This window comes from Dryas octopetala, chromosome 1, assembly GCF_963921425.1.
Source record: "Dryas octopetala chromosome 1, drDryOcto1.1, whole genome shotgun sequence".
Lineage (NCBI taxonomy): Eukaryota > Viridiplantae > Streptophyta > Magnoliopsida > Rosales > Rosaceae > Dryas > Dryas octopetala.
In genome coordinates, this window is record NC_141366.1 from 5,995,840 (window position 1) to 6,014,084 (window position 18,245).

General features: G+C 37.9%; 1 protein-coding gene across 1 annotated transcript; it reads left to right on the top strand.

Annotated features, from left to right (window-relative positions):
- Positions 1–8,118: 8,118 nt before the first annotated feature.
- On the top strand, positions 8,119–10,809 carry MEE62 (Leucine-rich repeat protein kinase family protein). Its single transcript, XM_086238833.1, has 2 exons — positions 8,119–9,628; positions 9,834–10,809. The coding sequence occupies exons 1-2, from the start codon at positions 8,206–8,208 to the stop codon at positions 10,481–10,483; spliced, it is 2,073 nt and encodes a 690-aa protein (XP_086094959.1). The 5' UTR covers positions 8,119–8,205; the 3' UTR covers positions 10,484–10,809.
- The last annotated feature ends 7,436 nt before the right edge of the window (positions 10,810–18,245 follow it).

Here is an 18,245-nt window from a genome sequence, read left to right on the forward strand (position 1 = left end):
GAAAAATGGATGACATCATTATATTAATCAGTCCCTTAAAATGACTTAACAATTTGTTATGTGAGAAATAGACCTTCTTTGTTTAACTATTAATTTATTATTAAGTTATACTCTATAATGTTAAATTCTGACAGTTTTACCATTTGTTTTCGAAAAGAAAGAGGACAAAAATGGAACTTTCATTGTAAGTATAAAAGCATTAAAAACATTTTGCTCATAAATAAGAAGTATGGATCTTATAACAGTTGAAAAATAAATAATTTACTAAACAAAAAAAAATGTACTCATAATTCAAACCAAAACATGCTAGCATGAGAATTACAACTTCCATAGTGGACAGCTCAACATAAATTAAAAATACGAAACTTAAAAACTCTTTCTAGAGAATAATTTGTCAAAGACACTTTCATGAAACATGCCTCAACATGTGAATCTCATCTTATGATGAGACATGTCCTAATAGGCATGCCTCATGAAAGTGTTAGTCATAACTTGCCTACTGGATCGGGACAGGTTTATGTAACGATAGTAAGAGAAAGTGTATAAGGAGAGGAGAGGAGAGAGATAGAGAGAGGGAGATACCCGTTTAAGTTAAGTCCTTCTCCTCTTTCTGAGTTGGATGAGTCATTACTCATGAGATGCTAGAAGAAGAGGGAGGTGGAGAATCTAGAGAGGACATCCCAGCTCTTTTTCAACCAATTAATACTCAGCCACTTAATGACTAACGCGTGTGATCTACTTAATGGTGCTGACAAAGCGTATACGTGATTCGCACGTAGGCAATCCGAATCCTACTCCAATCAAATATCCCTCACCGTTTATCATTCTTACTATTACAAGATCAAATCCTATGTGCTTCAAGGCTTCAAGCTATGCGGCATTACCTCTTGATTTGAGGGTAAAGATACCAGGAATTTATGGCGGGATCAATGCCTCACCACAGTCAAACCATGAAATTGAATGGTTAGGTTGATGGTGTGCCTAGTCAACTTGATGGTCGGTCACGATTTTACAAACTTACGCCACGCAACTGTTCACAAAATCTTCAACATGCAAAGTCTTTCACTCTCTCTCATGATTTCTTTTTATTATAGAAAAATGTTATAATATATAAACACATTTAAATCTAATAAATTTTTTTATAGCTATTAAAATTATTATTAACTCTGTTGGTATAACATACAAATTTATATAAACAACTAATCATGATCATCAAGAGTGACTAAATGTTGGGCCTCTACTTTCTGATGATTGCAATCCACGTGGGTGGGGAGGGCATGGAGGGCGTTATCCATGATGAAGATTGAAGTGCATAAATGAAAAGGTGTGCTACCAAACAGCGAAAGAATTAATTTATTTGCATAATTTGGTTACCAAACTCTAGGTAACGAATTAAATACATATGAAAATGAAATAGCCAGATATCCAACTTGTATGTTTCAGTTGTATAATTTCTTCATAGACAGCCTCATCTCTACAATGCACTCCGTCTTTTTCTATTGGGGCCTAGTAGCAACTGTCAATAAAAATAATAATACAAGGTAACACTCTCACAAAAAAAAAAGAGTACTGCTATTTGCACTTTTTTTTTTTTTTACACAACATTTTCTTCTACACACTTCTTTCACTTTTTTAAAATTTAAAATTTCTCTTTAACACATCACTCTCATTACCAAAATACTCAAAATTAATTATCTCACCAAATTCCTCATTGCACACCCCCCCAATTCATCAAACACATCCCAACCACCCAACATCCCAGCAAACACATCCCAGCCATTCAACATCCCAGCAAACACACCCCACCCCCGACCCCACCTCCCACCCCAGCCACCCCGCACCACCGCGCACAGCACCACCACCACCACATCTCTCTCTTTCCTTCTCTCTCCTCCCTCCCTTTCTCTTTCTAGCTTATCAACCCAGCCACCCGCCAAGATTATCCGCAAACACAAACAAGCTCCGACACCCAACCACAACACCGATGCCGCCACAGTCCCTCTCATAGGTCGTTCGGCACTGGAGAGAGAAAGGGAAGGTCGGTGCGTGGCTGGGCTGGGTAGGGTGCAGGGCGGGGCTGGGTTGGGAGGGCCGGGTTAGGCACGCAGCAGGGTTGGGCTGGGAGGGCCGAGGTTGTCGTCGCCGGAGAGAAAAGCCAGGGCTGGGCTGGGAGGGTCGGCGCGGGGCTGGGTTAGGCTCGCGGCAGGGCTGGGCTAGGAGGGTCGAGGTTGTTGTCGCCGGAGAGAAAAGCCAGGGCTAGGCTGGGAGGGTTGGCGAGGGGCTGGGTTTGGCGCGCGGCAGGGCTGGGGCTGGGAAGGCCGAGGTTGTCGTCGCCGAGAGAAAAGCCAGAGAGAGGAGGGGAGGGTCGGCACAGGGCTGGGCTAGGTTGGGCTGGGAGGGCTAGGGTTGTCGTCGCCGGAGAGAAAATTGGAGATGGAGGAGGACATAAAAGAGAAGAGAGATGAGTGTGAAATGAGTTGTCCTTTAGGGTCTTTTTACATTGGGGTTTTAGGGTAAATTTACTAATTAAGTGATTGGAGGTGTGCAAAAAGAAAAAAAAAGGGTGTGCAAATAGCAGCTCTCAAAAAAATAATAACCATATTTTAAACGAGAGGTACCTTAGTGAATTAAACTGTTACACTACAAATTAAATTTAATTATATATGTAATTAGTCTAAGACATCTCTTCTTTAATTAAAGAGAGGACGCATAATTTCTAGACTCTTGTTCTTTGGTTAAATTTTATGTTCTAACTATCGAGTTTTGAGTTAATATATACTAGTGAATGATGATTCTATGCCATATAATATTGAATCATGTAAAAAATATGATTAAACATAAAATAAAAATTATAATAAAAACTCATGTTCATTCTTGAAATAAAACATCAAATATACGTTATGCACTGAAGAAAATCATGTGTAATTAACACAGTAATCAAGTTTATCACAATAAATAATATTAATCATTCAAGCTGTCACGAAAACCGGATGAACATTGAAAGAAAAATGAAAGGTTGTCAATAATAGGTGAAAACTAGGATAGATTTTCTGTTTTCATTCTTTAACACACACGAAAAAGAGTTATATATTTTTAAAATAAATATTTGTCAAAGTCAAAAGATAAGGTATTGACGCTTAAAAAGATAAACAATGTTGAAATTTTGAAGGTTCTTTAGTTATACTTTTTATTGCTTATATAGTTATATGACAGCAGAAGAAATTGGCCTACAAAAGTAAAAAGTACGTAAGCTGTGGAGCAAGGATTGTAGACATTAAGTATTGTCTACAAGCTTTATATACAATACTTAATGTGTATCAAATACTTTACAACAATGAAATTGACCCCATTCATATAGAGACACAGGTACAGACAATGCTGAAGATTGCAGGAGCAAAAACAAGCACAAGATTGGTTATAAAAATATTCAATATAAAAATCAATTATGCACGACAACTTTATGCAAGGTCAGGTTTATTATAATATCTTTTTTTTTTTTTTTTTTTTTTTTTTTTTTTTTTTATAGAAGACTTATGAATATAATATCTTGAAATAATCATCAATTTCTTTTTGGCAATGGTATGCTTAAACGTGAATCAATACATCAGCAGATAGTATTATTTGATTAGAATTATAATAGCTGCATGGCTTAAGCTTTACTAAAAAACTAGTGATTTATGTTATGCTTGTTTTCATGCAATTCAACTCTAGTTATATATTATAAATTTCAGGGTTATAAATCTATTAACGTGACAAATCAATTTTCTTGTTTAAGGTTTATAACTCTACATACATTTAAAAAGTGTAACGAATCAATTTTTTTGTTTACTCACACATCCTCATATTTATAATAATCATATACTATTATACTTTAGACTCTTATATTTACGACTAAAATGTGCAAATCCCCGTTAAACTATGGGTCAATTACGATTATACTTGTTTATTATTTATTTTAAGTTTTACCTCTATATTAAGTTATTTTTTTCCTTTCAGAATTAGATATTGGATTAAGAAAAGTCCAACAAGGTAGGGGAACAAACTAGTGAACTAGGGATGGCAATGAGGCGGGTTGGGGATAGGGATGACACTACCATCCCCATCTTCGTTTAAAGTTATCGGGGAATCCCCATCGGGGACTTGATCCCCATCTCCGCCCCGAATCCTCGAATTTTTTTTTTTAAAATGCCAAAAATCATTTTTAAAGCAACTAATGTCAACTATTATATTTAATAAATATATATTTTGGGTTTAAAAATTTGTTTTCCAACTACAATTAAAATATTACCAACTAAAACAATATCTATTATATAAATATTTTTCAATAAATCGAGAAAATAGAGTTCATAAAGTTCAAAGTTTCAAAGCAAATCAGCAAAATATAATCCATATTACATATAACTCCATAAAAATAATACAAATCCATACAAACCAAATAAAAGTCATAAAACAACAAATTAAGCTTCAAAATAAACCTCTTGGCAAAAAAATATAAAAAGCTTCAAAATAAACCACAAAACAATTACAAATAGACATTCATAGCTTCAAGCCTTCAACAAAGTCCAACTCCAAAACTTCAAAAGACAAATAATGTTTGTGAGAATTTTAAGAGTTTCTAGAATACAAAGAATCATTAGAAATAAAAAGTAAAATGCTATAAATTTAACATTAAGTTTATATATATATTTATTTATTTTTTAAAAAATTAAAAAATATAGCTTATCGGTCGGGGATGGGAATAGGGATGGCTTTACCATCCCCGCCCCGTCCCTGATAAATAAATATCCGAAACTTGATCTCCATTTTGTCCCCGAAATTGTCCCCTATAGGGTTGGGTCCCTAACGGGATTATTGCCATCCCTACGAAGGCTACGAGTAAGAGAACTAGACACAACCCAGCCCAACCCAAAAGGAACCCTACAAACATTAACGAAAACAACAGTCAACAGAGAAGTTACACAGTTGGGCCTAAAATAGATTTTTAGTTCGATTGGCCCATTAAAGTAGGGCCCATCATCCTATTTGCATATCACGGACGCTGGACCTGTAGCAGGTCTTCATATGAATATGTTTCACACCAAAAACATAATAAAAGAAGTCACACACAAACCAACCCACAATTAATTTTTCAATGAAATTCTTGTTGAAACTATATGTGTGTATTGTTTTTACTTGTTAACTTTAGTTTTGTTTAGAATATTTCCAAAACCTTAGTTGCAATTTTTATAATTCCAAATGCTTGGTTGTCATTCCATGGAAGTTTGGTTTGGAATTTTGTGGATTAGGTGATACCTTCGGTGCATATATTAAACTAAACCTCCAAATTGGTTCAAAATTAATGTATTTTATTAACAAAAGAAGAAAATGCTAGTTGAACTGAGCCAAAAGTTCACGTGCCAGGGCAGGTGAAATTGACCACACTGTACTCAAATATGTAGGTGGTGAATTGGTGATCAGTTGGTGTAGTTGATTAATTGGTCCCTCCAGATCCAAACCCATAGGAATTTATTTTTGACATGTAAATTTGATGCAGAATTGCAGAGCAATAACGAGTTTCATTAATTGCACTCCACCCTTAAAGTCTTATTCCAAGGGCCCCCCCAACCATGACACGTGGAGACATGAATTTATTTCATATATATTAGTTAGTGTGGACTGGAGAGCTAGTGGAACCAATTCACATTAGCAGTAGTTGTAAAGTTTCATACTAACAATTACCTCCTTGACTGAGGTCTGAGGTCAGAGATGGGTATGACTAGGGTTTTTGGTCCAGGTCATTGTTTATGGTATATTGGTATATTCATATCATGATGTAAATCATGTCAATTTGTTCTCCACACTCGCAAGCAAAACTAGTCTATCTATGATGATTGTGTATAGTTTTCACACCTCTGCCATCATCAGAGTCACTGTGGCACTATAGAATTAAAGTTGGTTTGCTTTTTTCATAAAGCTACAGAAAGACATATGCATGAATGGGTACTTCCATTGTTTGAGGATTAGGCTAATTAGTTCCTCATGATTTGTTTGGCACATTAATAAGTGCTTCTACATGCATGGTTATAGCTAGGTTTTAACTTTCAGAACCTACAAACATGAAGGAATTAAGGACTGTAACTTAATTTGCTCCATCCCTGTAATCTAATCAGAATTCTTAAACACAGTGAAACCCTGCATTATAACCATGGATTTAATGGTTTGGTATTCAAAGGTCTAAAATTCAATCTTGCATCTTAGGTTGGAAATTTGAGATTAAGACCCCCTTTTTCTGGGATCAAAGTTTTTTTTTTTTTTTTGGCCACTTCTGGGATCAAGTTAAAGATTAAGTTATGCAAGCAAATCACGTTAACTATATTATATGGAATGTATACGTTTTCCCCATAGAATAATATTGACAAGCAAAAGCATATGGATAAGGAATATGCATAAGAATTATATATGACGATTTGGGAATAAGTAAAACATGACAAAAGCATTAATGCGTGAACAAACTGCCAAAGCTGTAAATAAACTAGAATAATTGTCTGTCATCTCCATTCTCCATATTAGCAGAATAGCCCAATTTTTGACAAGAAGCTGTAAACCAAAAACATGGACATGCCAAGAAGCCAATATAGGAGAATGGGTGCCAACATTTATGTTCACAACTAGTCTTTGCCAATTGTTCGTATGATTAATCATCTGGGCATAACGACAAGTCACACAAGGCTTAACATCATGTCGTTTGGGCCTAGACCCAAAAGCTAAGCCTCCGCTAGGCTCCGGCCTCCTAGGCCTTGACCTTCTAGGCTCCGGCCCCATAGGCTCCGGCCTCCTAAGCTCCGGCCCCATAGGCTCCGGCCTCCTAAGCTCCAGCCTCCTAGGCCCCGACCCGTGTCAACTCACTCGGATCCTCGAGACCGGTGACACGTGGCGCTCCTACAGTGCAAGTCATCACAAGGGACACGTGTCATCACCGGATTGGTTGACACTCTTCCAAAAGTACTATAAAAGAGGTACCTTCTTGTCACAAAAGGACAACTGAAATCATTATTATACTATTCACTCACTCTGCTCTCAGATCTCTCTGAACATTGACTTGAGCGTCGGAGGAGCTTTGGCCGGCACCACACCGGTGCCCTTCCCGCTCACTTTTGTGTACCTGTGCAGGGTGCTTTGGATATCATTCTCTCTCATTCCTCACCAGTCGGACCCAGCTACCCGTTTCCTGCCCCACTTCGACGTGTCATCCGCACAGTGGTGGGTCAACGGGCCTACGTGGTTCGACTCGACGTTGACTGCTCTACCATTTTTGAGCATCAACACCAATTCTGCACTTACCCCCTACCCGAAGCAATATACATAAAAACAAGACTAAACCAGATTAGTCATGGTCTAATTATAGAGTGGGTCATTTGGAATATTAGGTAAACCCAACATCATATCCATAGCTAAGATCTATTTCCTTTTGTCATAGATTCATAACCAAGAAGCTCAAAGTAACAGAAACTATCATCTGCCACTTAATCCACAAAGCTTAATTAATTTCTGAGAGTTTGGGTCCGCAGGTGGCCAAGCTTTTTCTTTTGACCAAAGGGTCCCCTCTCTGCTTAATTTAAAGCAACATGAGCTTATCTCATCTTTTTCTTTCCCTCTAGCTGGGGCTAAATCAGTCCAACGGTCCAACCAATACAACAAATGACTGATTTAGTAATTACCACCCGAAAAAGATAAAAAGAAAAAAAAAAGAAGTAAGAGGTTGACATGTGAGCCTTGTAATTTTGACATTAAACCATGCACAATTTCTTTACAGAGGAAGAAAAAAAATAAAAAACTTCGCAATCACCGCATCAGCAACCGGTGATATTTAAGATCCATTTACAGGTTTCTTTCTTTTTTCTTTTTTTTTTCCTTCGACCAAAAAAAAAATGGAGTCGAAAGTCAGAGTCATCAGTCAACCAAACCTGTTCCAACTTCCAAATATCATTGTCCTTCTCCAATTGTTACAATACGTCTCCTTGGCGCCGTTAGAGTTTTTCCGTTAAAACTTAACGCCTTAATCTCCCACTTCACTTGCTCCTCTTAAACCCAAACAAAAATCATTAACAACTACAAGTCCCCCTGTTTTTCTCCATTTCATTCATTATTTCTCTCCCTCTCTTTCTCTCTTTCTCTCATGACAAGAAAGCAAGCAGGTGACAGAGTCTGAAACCCTGTTGCAAAAAAATGAGAATTTTCTTGAGGTTTTTGGTTCTCCTGTTGCTGATTGCAATAGTGGAATCTACATCAACATGCAACAGTACAGACCAAGAACAGGTCTCCAAAGCTTTCAAATCGGTCTCAGGCTTCAATCTTTCATGGTTTCAACACGTTGAATCCAACTGCTCAAACCCACCCATAACAGAAATAGAGCTCCAGTCCAGAAATCTCAGCGGGATAATATCATGGAAGTACCTCAGAAACATGTCACAGCTGCACACCCTTGATCTCTCAAGCAACTCTCTCAAAGGCTCTGTCCCAGGTTGGTTATGGTCTCTTTCAAGCTTGGTCCAAGTCAATCTGTCCAACAACAGGTTCGGAGGGAGCTTTGGGTTCGAACCCACCTCGGGAAATGGCTCCATTTCCTCGGTCCAGGTGCTCAATCTCTCAACCAACCGGTTCACCAACTCGGTCCGGCTTTCTGGTTTCCAAAAGCTCAGAGTTCTTGACCTTTCGCATAACGATTTGCGTACTCTGCCATCTGATGTCGCCAACCTCACCAAGCTTCAACTCCTCAACGTCTCAAGCTGCAATATCTCAGGCAACTTGAAACCCATCTCTGTTCTGCGCACACTAAACTATTTGGACGTGTCAAACAACACAATGAATGGTACTTTCCCTTCAGATTTTCCTCCACTTAGTGGCCTCAAATTTTTGAACATTTCGCTCAACAACTTCTCAGGCCAAATTGGCTCAGACAAGTACCAAAAATTTGGCAAAACCGCGTTCATTCATGCCGGGAAAGATCTCACATATTTCAACACTTCCAAAACACCAAACTTTCTTCACACCCCACCACCACATTCCACAAGCCAACCTCACAAACCCCTCCAAAAACATAAACCCACCCACAAAATACCCAAATCGCCGTCAAATCCAAAAAGCAAAAGAAGGACTCTCATTCTCAGCCTATCTTGCGCATCCACATTTGTGGTCCTTGTCTCCATGGTCATCTGCATAGCTTGCACATGTAGACGAAAGCAATTAGCCAAAAAGCACAAATGGGCAATCTCCAAACCGGTCCAACTCGTCCCCTTCAAGATCGAAAAATCGGGACCCTTCTCTTTCGAGACAGAGTCGGGCACGTCGTGGGTCGCCGACATCAAAGAGCCAACCTCAGCCCCGGTAGTGATGTTCGAGAAGCCGCTGATGAACCTCACCTTCAAGGACCTGATCGCCGCCACGTCACACTTCGGCAGGGACTCTCAGCTCGCCGAGGGCAGGTGTGGGCCCGTCTACACCGCCGTGCTCCCCGGAGACCTCCTCGTGGCAATCAAAGTCCTGGAAAACGCCAGAGACGTTGATTATGATGTGGCGGTCAGCATGTTCGAAAATTTGTCCAAGCTCAAACACCCAAACCTGCTGCCTCTCTCCGGTTACTGCATTGCAGGTACTGTACCGTCACTCTCTCTCGTATTGTCACACCAAACCTATTAAATGACAACACTGGCCTTAAATTACCATTGTCGTAGAGTCCGTACGACACTGTTTTTGCCACCATCGTCACGTAAATCTAGCTAAGCCTGCACAGTATGGTGTGAGCGTTTTATACCTAATGTTTCCTCTTTTCGATCTCCCTTTTTCGTTTTTGGTAGGGAGAGAGAAGCTGGTGTTGTACGAGTTCATGGCCAACGGGGACTTACACAGGTGGCTGCACGAGCTTCCCACCGGGGAGCCCAACGTGGAGGACTGGACGGGCGACACGTGGGACCAGCACAGCGGCAATGGGGCCTACTCGCCGGAAAAGAAGGGCTGGCTCACGCGCCACCGCATCGCGGTTGGGATAGCGCGTGGGCTGGCTTACCTCCACCACGCGGGGTCCAGGCCCGTGATCCACGGCCACCTCGTAACTTCCAACATATTGCTGGGCGCAGATTTCGAGCCCAGAATCGCTGATTTCGGGTTGCGGAATCTCGGGAGCGGGCAGCGAGATATCGGCGGTGGGGCCGAGACGGACGTGTATTGTTTCGGGGTGGTGTTGATGGAGCTGGTGACGGGGAGGCCCGGGATGGCTGAGACGGTGGTGTGGGTGAGGAGGCTGGTGAGGGAGGCGCGTGGGGTGGACGCGCTGGACGAGAGGTTGAGAGTGGGTGGTGGTGAGTTGGAGAGGGAGATGGTGGAGAGTCTCCGAGTTGGGTACTTGTGTACGGCGGAGTCACCTGGGAAAAGGCCCAGCATGCAACAGGTCCTGGGTTTGCTCAAAGACATACATCCCAGTCCCTCTGTCAATGTGGGCTTGGGTTGAGTTCACTCTTTCGTTCATTGGAGCTGCTTTTTTTTTTATCCCACGCGCTATGAGGGAGCGTGGAATGTGAAAAATTGGAAATGAAAATTGAATGCTTTTTTTTCTTTTTCTTTTTCTGCCTCAAAATCAAGGGTGAAGGAGACCACGTTTTGTTGTCCCTCAATTTTAAGTAGAATAGGGCTAGAGTACTAAATTTGTGTCTCAAATTTAGATGTTACCGTGTTTATTGATTTATATATGAGTTTACTTTAAGACTCACTTATGTAATTAATGACAAATTATTGAGATTCAAATTTTTAAAAAATTCTATTATTGTTTTCCAACAATATTTTCTTGCAAATGTGTGATGTGAGATGAAAAGTGTAAAGAAATAAAAAGTGGGGAAAACAAGATGAGGTGGGGGCCCATGGGGTGTATGGTATGGACCATGGGGAGAAGACTTAAAAAATTGGGGAGATGGGGGTGAATGGCTGATGGTGGGGAGAGATGTAGAGGTTTAGGTGAGGGGAGCAGAGAAACCTGCAGAGAATCCCACTTATTGCTTGTCTCATGTGCGATGGGTTTCTCATCATCAACCCTTTATCTTTAATTTTTTAATCTTCTTTAGTTCCCTTTTTTTTCTTTCTTTTTGTTTCTATTGTCTGCTTTATTCTTTCACCCTTTTCATTTTTGGTTATTTTAATCTTTCAAAGGAAAAAGAGAATGATAGATAGATACCTTCTCTTCATCCTCATATCATAAGATGATGATCTCGATCCATTCAAATGTATGGCATGTTAAGTTATTAAATTGTTTTTGTACTGCAAAATCATACAAAAATCTACATCATCGGAGAGATGCACAATTAAATAATTAAAAATCTACATGATAAAGATATTATTTAGAACAACCTATAAATGCATAATGCATGTCAATTATCTACATCCATAGTGTAGTTACGTGTTTAGGCTGTCTTCATTTTGTGGAAGATCGAATTTTCTAGTGGAGGTGTCTGGCCAATTGGCCGTAATCGTATGTTAATTTGTAGCGGTTGGCTTTATTCAATGATTCGACACGTTTTTTGGTCTTCACGTCAATCTTTTTGGCTATTTTTGTCCGCGGAATGAAGTTATATTCCACTCGCGCGAGGTGTTCCAGATGTAAACCATAATGGCAAACATATAATTCAAGTCGACTGATTTTGCTGAAAGTGAAAGGTATTTATGATTGCTTAATCACAAAAGTACTTCTAATATATTGCAATAATTAATCTAACTCTTAATTTTCCACTATGACTTATTGATTGCAATTTGCATTTACTATATAGCTCACACTGCATGTCCTTATAAATAAGCCAAAGTGCAGAGCTTTCCAAGTATGAATTAATGGGGTGTAGGTCCGGGACCAACTTTATTAGTTTGAAGGGTCGTCCCAACTTCTAAGGTGGTCGATCTCTTTCATTCATTCATAGCCCCATAGGTAAAAAGTAAAAAGCTTACTTAGGTGGTCGCTCAGTAGTACTTATCACCTATATATGATGTAAACTCATGTCTCTCATTTGAACAAAAAAAATAAAAAACTCATGTCTCCATCTTCCTTTGAAGCTGACAATATTTCTAAAGTCAGTTGGAACCTGCAAGTGTACATGCAAACGCGTAATCAAAACTAGCTGTACTAGAAGAAACTACAAAAAGCAAAAGATATATGATGCTTTCTAAAGCAGACAACGATCATTTCAGAAAGAGAAAGCTGAAGGAATTCCATGCCCAGTACGTGGTGTCTAGCCAACAAGAGAAGAAAGAAACTTCCTGTAGCAGAGATGCCATATCAGCAAGCTGACTTGGTCTCACCATCCACTGCTATTAGGACAGCTGTCAAGTTGCCAAGAATTTCAGATTGCTTTTTGATTAGATATTAATAAATTTAAAACAGAGGTCAAACTTGAGTTACAAGTTACAACCCAAACATGATTGGTTGTGTCACCAAGCTGACTTGGCATTCCGGTCATCAAAGTTTTGAGGCGGACTTACTAATCAAGTGTATGATACGACTATTCATTGTTACAGTACCATGTGTTTTACTTGAAATAAAAATATATGAGATTTGTCACAAAAAAAAGAAAGAATAAATAATATTGTATTATTGGAGGTCGTACAAGTGATATTTACTAAAGAATATTTCTTATTCTCCTATTAGTCAATAAGGTCCTTTTTTTGTTGGGCTTAATAATGGGCTAAGGCCCAACACATAATTTCTCTTCACTAAGGCTTAGGCCCAATTGAAAGTGTCAGACCTTTTACATAATGAGGCTAAACCCAAAACCCACAAGAGTGAGCCCAATGAAAACTAGTATAGTTGGTCTCGTGAATTCTCTCAGTTCCCAAACCACGAGTATAACTGGAATCCCCATGAGGCTGAGCCACTTTTGAAAGCCTTATTTCCCAATTTGTAGCGGATCCCAGACCCCATGGCCTCGACTCTCGAGAAAGAAGCAATTCGAAGGCATCGCTTTGCTGTCCATATACAACGATGAAGAAGAGGATGAACATATGGAGGATATTGAGTAACAAAACAAAGAAGAAGATGAAGAATATAGTGGTAATACACCTCCTGGAACAGTTCACATTCTAACACTCGAGAAATTGGTTGGGAAAAAAATTAGTTGCATCATAAATGCCAACTTCATAGACTATAATGAAGAGTTGTTTACCAAATACCATATGCCATAATATTTTGCTACTCTGAAATTATGTTTTTGCAATTCGATCTGTTGGGTTCAGATGAGAAGATTGAATATGAAATGTGGAATGTGTACGATTTTAATAAGAAGAGTAGGAAGATTGAATATGTTTCAGGAGGAACACAGCCTGGGATGGTTGGTGCTGCACCTAAAATTAGTTCCAAGGCTCGAAATCGTTTAATGCTAATCTTTGGTAGTTGGTGCTTTCTCTTTCATTTTATTCTGTTATGGTTCTATTATATTGAGTCATTTTTCAGGTATTTCAACCATATATAGTAAAAAAAATTAGGCATTCATTTCAAAATTAATTGGCAATGAAAGAAGTAGCCAAAATACTTATAAATTACTATGCAAGACCTCACATTTTTAATGTATGATCTTTCCCTCAACACGCCCCCACTAGGGATGGCCATTTTACCCATGGGTTTGGGTACCTACTCTATTAGGGTAGTGTGGGTATGGGTAATTGGGTAATGGGACGGGTATGAGTATACATGTTAATACCCGTATAAAAAATGGGCGGGTATGAATAATACCCGTGGTTTACCCAAACCCTCTATTTTTAATTTTTTAATCATTAAATTCAAGTATAATGAACTTGAAATTTAAATTTAAATTGCAATTAAACTAATGAATGCAAAAAAAAAAAAAAAAGGAAAACGGAAAAAACATATAGATCAATTAAACTGAAAAACGTAAATTAAGTGATCAATTTTTTTTGGGTCGAAAACTAATAGATAATTAAACTATTGCAATATTTGATATATTGCAACATGCAACATGATTGAAGTAGGGAGCGGAGCCAGGCCAAAAAAATAAGAAGTAGGGAGCGGAGAGAGGAGAGAGGAGAGAGGAGAGAGAAAAAGATACTTAATTTATATAATTGTAATTGTTCATAATAACATATAAGTATGTAACTATGTATTGTAAGAGTGGCAAAAAAAAAACTATGTACTGTAAGAGCTGATCTTTAAATAAAAAATAAAAAAAACTAAAATCATGACAAACAAAAAACAAGAATGGTGGGTTTTTGGGTAACCCATTACTTTGGTGGGGCGGGTAAGGGTAGTACCCATTATACTATAGGGTGGGTTACATGGGTATATATGAGTTTGATAAATTTTTCACTTAAATGGCCGGGTTTGGTTTTGTGGGTATTTGTCCGCTGGGTCAAATGGTCATCCCTAGTCCCCACATGTGTGACATTACTCAAGCCTAACATGTGGATAATTCATATTGAGTGGCGTGAGAGCACGTGTGGCCGTTGGGCTTAACATGTGGATAGCTTGCTCTGTTAATAGACATTCATCCCAAAACCAATTGACAATAAAAAAGTAGCTCAAACTCTTATAAGCCACTATATAAGGCCTTACATTTTTAACATATGATTTTTCTCTCAACATATATATAGAAGCCCATGGCCTGGATGAGTGCCACACGTATAATCAAACTAATGGAGTTTTGAGCTGCAACCCCTAACCTAATTTAGTAATTTAGCCCATGCCATATGTAGTCTGTTTTCCATAGATCTCCTTTAATTGCGGTAGAGTACGTGGTTGTTGGGAATAAAAGGTTTGAATAGGATCTTTAAAATTTATCAATGATACTTTTGTGAGTTTACGAACCTAATTTAGTAATTTAAGTTGGCAATGAACTTAAACTTTTGTTGCTGTTGGCAATCCTTTCCTGATCTAAGAGTTTTGTAATGAACAAGTGCTTGTCACGTAATAACCCACTTCTCTATTATTTGGCAGGTAGCAATTTTTTTCACCTTCAGTTAGAGGCAATGCGGTGGGTTTCTTCTTCATGTTTTACTGAATTTGGAATTAGACAAACAGAAAAGTACCCTTTTTCCCTTGTTCTTCCATTTTTCTTAACCAAAATTAATTATTACGTACAGTCAAATCCATTTTGTCTCGGTCTCGGATATTCATCTTCAAACGCCTTTTAACCTGCATTCTTATGAAGAGATATACCCACGTCAAGTTTGTCGAATGAATCTCATTGGTTTATTGATCAAGTTTCTTTTTGGACTACACCCCAAATGTATATAGGTTGGTCCACCCACATAGCTTCTAGTTGTTTGAAGAGTGTATGTGCATGGTTGATTAATTACCACTAATTAAGGACGTCCTCTGGACCCTATCTCCTAGCATACAAAACTTTTGAACAAAGCTGTGTGGAATAAGGGGAGGAAGTTCCTGCTTTCCAGCTTTCACCCCTTATCTAGCCTTAACCTTTTGACCCCTTTGATATCCTCAACCTATCTCTAATACATGAATATAATCGAACTTAGGAACTCTACACTTTTTAGTAGTTTTATATATGTTGTTGGTACATCTCTTGACAATAATTTAAGATTATGGATTAATTGATTGTCTAACATAATATTAGATCTTAAATCGCACTTTGCATAAATATTGTGGATTCAAATGTTTATCTTTATTAATTTACAATTGCGTTTATATGTATATATTTCTCTACAAGAAATATGAGATTGTATATACATGGATCCGAAATTAAGAAGATGAGTAGGTTCTGAGTTGACAAAATTCAGCAACGACAAAGATAAAGTTACCTATATAACACACTTATCAACCAAGAAAAGAAAGATTGGTGATTAGAAAGAGATCCATTTGGATTGTTTTTTGGATGCACGTCATATCACCAATCTCTTATACTATTTAATGTATCTTTATTTTTTATTTTTGGCCTGAATAGTGTAACTTTATTTTATTCATATGTACATTCCATATATGCATGCATGTTGTAGCCGAAAGGGAATCCCTGTGCAAGATGATGCAAAAAAAGACCTGCAGTTACCTGTGAGGCTGTGATCCTACCTCATCTCCATCGCACATTCACACACGTTCCCGGCCATTGCTTTCTACTAGCTAACATCATTTTCTCTTAACCGGCATGCGTCGTACTATCATATTGATCTACATAGTAATTTCAATATTTCATTAATTTCTCTTAACCATTAAGCTCTCTTTAAGTGGTGTTCGAGTTGTTGCTCTTGAATAGTGCTCGAACCAAGTCGAATAGTATTCGACAGTTAATTATATTTCTAAAACTGGCCAAATGGCTTCAATGGAAACAAAACAAAGGTAATTTTCAAAATCTCCCTAGTTTCTTCGTGCTCATTCCATATAGTGAGAACCTTTACGTACCTTGGTCATCGGAAAAGGCATGATCTGTGGCCTCTCGACAAAATCATCCATGCTCCCACTCGTTCTTTGTTCTACTTGTATACCCGGTTAAAAGAAGCCTTCTTTTTAGTACATGGCATGATTACATGGCCTTAATTTTTATTGTACGTACAAAGGATCGATATTGATTGTTTGCTTTAAAAAGGATATGCTACGAATCAATATTCTTCTTTTTAAGATTTCTTATTATTTAGGCTTCTTTTACATTGCATATCCTTAACATGCATGTTGTGGATATGCTACTATTAAATATTAATGTAACATGTTATGTAGACTGGTTGATGCATGGTTGAATCTTACCCCAAAAGAAAATAAAAAAAGACAAATAAGTAAAGTGAGCTTTCTGCCAATTACGTACCGCTTGATTAATAGACATGTTCAGCTAATTCGACCAAAAAAAATATATATATATGTTCAGCTAAGTAACCCTTTTCGCATGGAGCTAGGATGAAGATAACTTTAGATATATATGGCTCCATCTCATTGTTATGGAACACAGTTGATGAAAATTCTGTGTTCCCTTTTCGTCACCTGCGCTTTAACTTGCAATCGATAGTGGGATGGGGCTGGGGTAGATTCCAGGTTTCACTTTTACTTTATTTTATTGATTTTATTTTGGGTATCGTTATCATATTCTTTGGATTTGTGTCTCCAATGAGTCTATGATCGACTATAGGGACATCCATCCTTTAGATATATATAATTTCCCCGAAAATGATTAATATATATATATCTTTCTGCCCTCCTTTTACTCTCGGAAAAAATGGCTTTAACCATCACTTTTACATGTGTGAAGTTTGAAGACTCCTTAATTTCATGAAAAAAATTTGCAATCTTTTCTCTCATACGTACCTAACTAGCTATTGTGGAAAAAAGAGTCTCTCAGATATATATCATGCAAATACGTTGTCATTCCCATGATGAATCGCATCCAATATATGTGTTTTACAATCATCCCATATATATATATATATAAATAAGACGGGTCCTACTTATTAATTTCTATTTATGACTAGTGATCGAAGAAGATTGCAGCACCACCATATGTCATTGTAGATCCTTTATGTATTTTGTTCTTTCCGAAAGTAAATTAAAGGTTGGTTGGTGTGGTCTAGGGAGGTGGGTAAGAGCGGTAAATACCATGAACATCGCTGCTAGCACTGCAGAAGAAAAGCGAAAACTCAAAACTACATAATATATGGAATAGTACGTACACTGTACACACAGTCACGCAGAGATGGCAGATGGGCTCCGATTTCCAAGCTGCTTGTCTTAAGCATACAAATAGATACGTTGGAGATTCCACCACTGCCCTTCACACGTTGAGGCCTAGTCAGATACTCCTTATTTAAACCACACCAAACTCCACAATCTGCTACAAAAGTTTTGTAACCTACTAAATCTAAAACTCCCCAAAAAGGAATAAACAAATCAAAGAATTTAATGGTTTAGGATTTCTTTATAGTAAACAAGAATTACTACTCATTCAAACGTATCTCTTTTGCTTACATTTACCATTTATTTTGTTGCCATATATATATATGAGTAATATTGATATAGAAGTCGATGGGTTATCTGATGTTAAAAACCCTATCAAATCTAATTAGATTCTATACCAACATTTGAAACCCTGTTAACCAAAATTTTTACTGCGTTTTTTCTTTTAAATGCTTTAGAGTAAGATTATATTTCTGGAAAAAGTTGGTATCTATTTTAGTACATTGATGTTGATCATTTATTGTATATGGAGGTCCACATAGGTATCACATGAATTTCATATAAACCCTATTTAATTTTTTTTTTTAGAGCCTATAGACCCTATACATACACA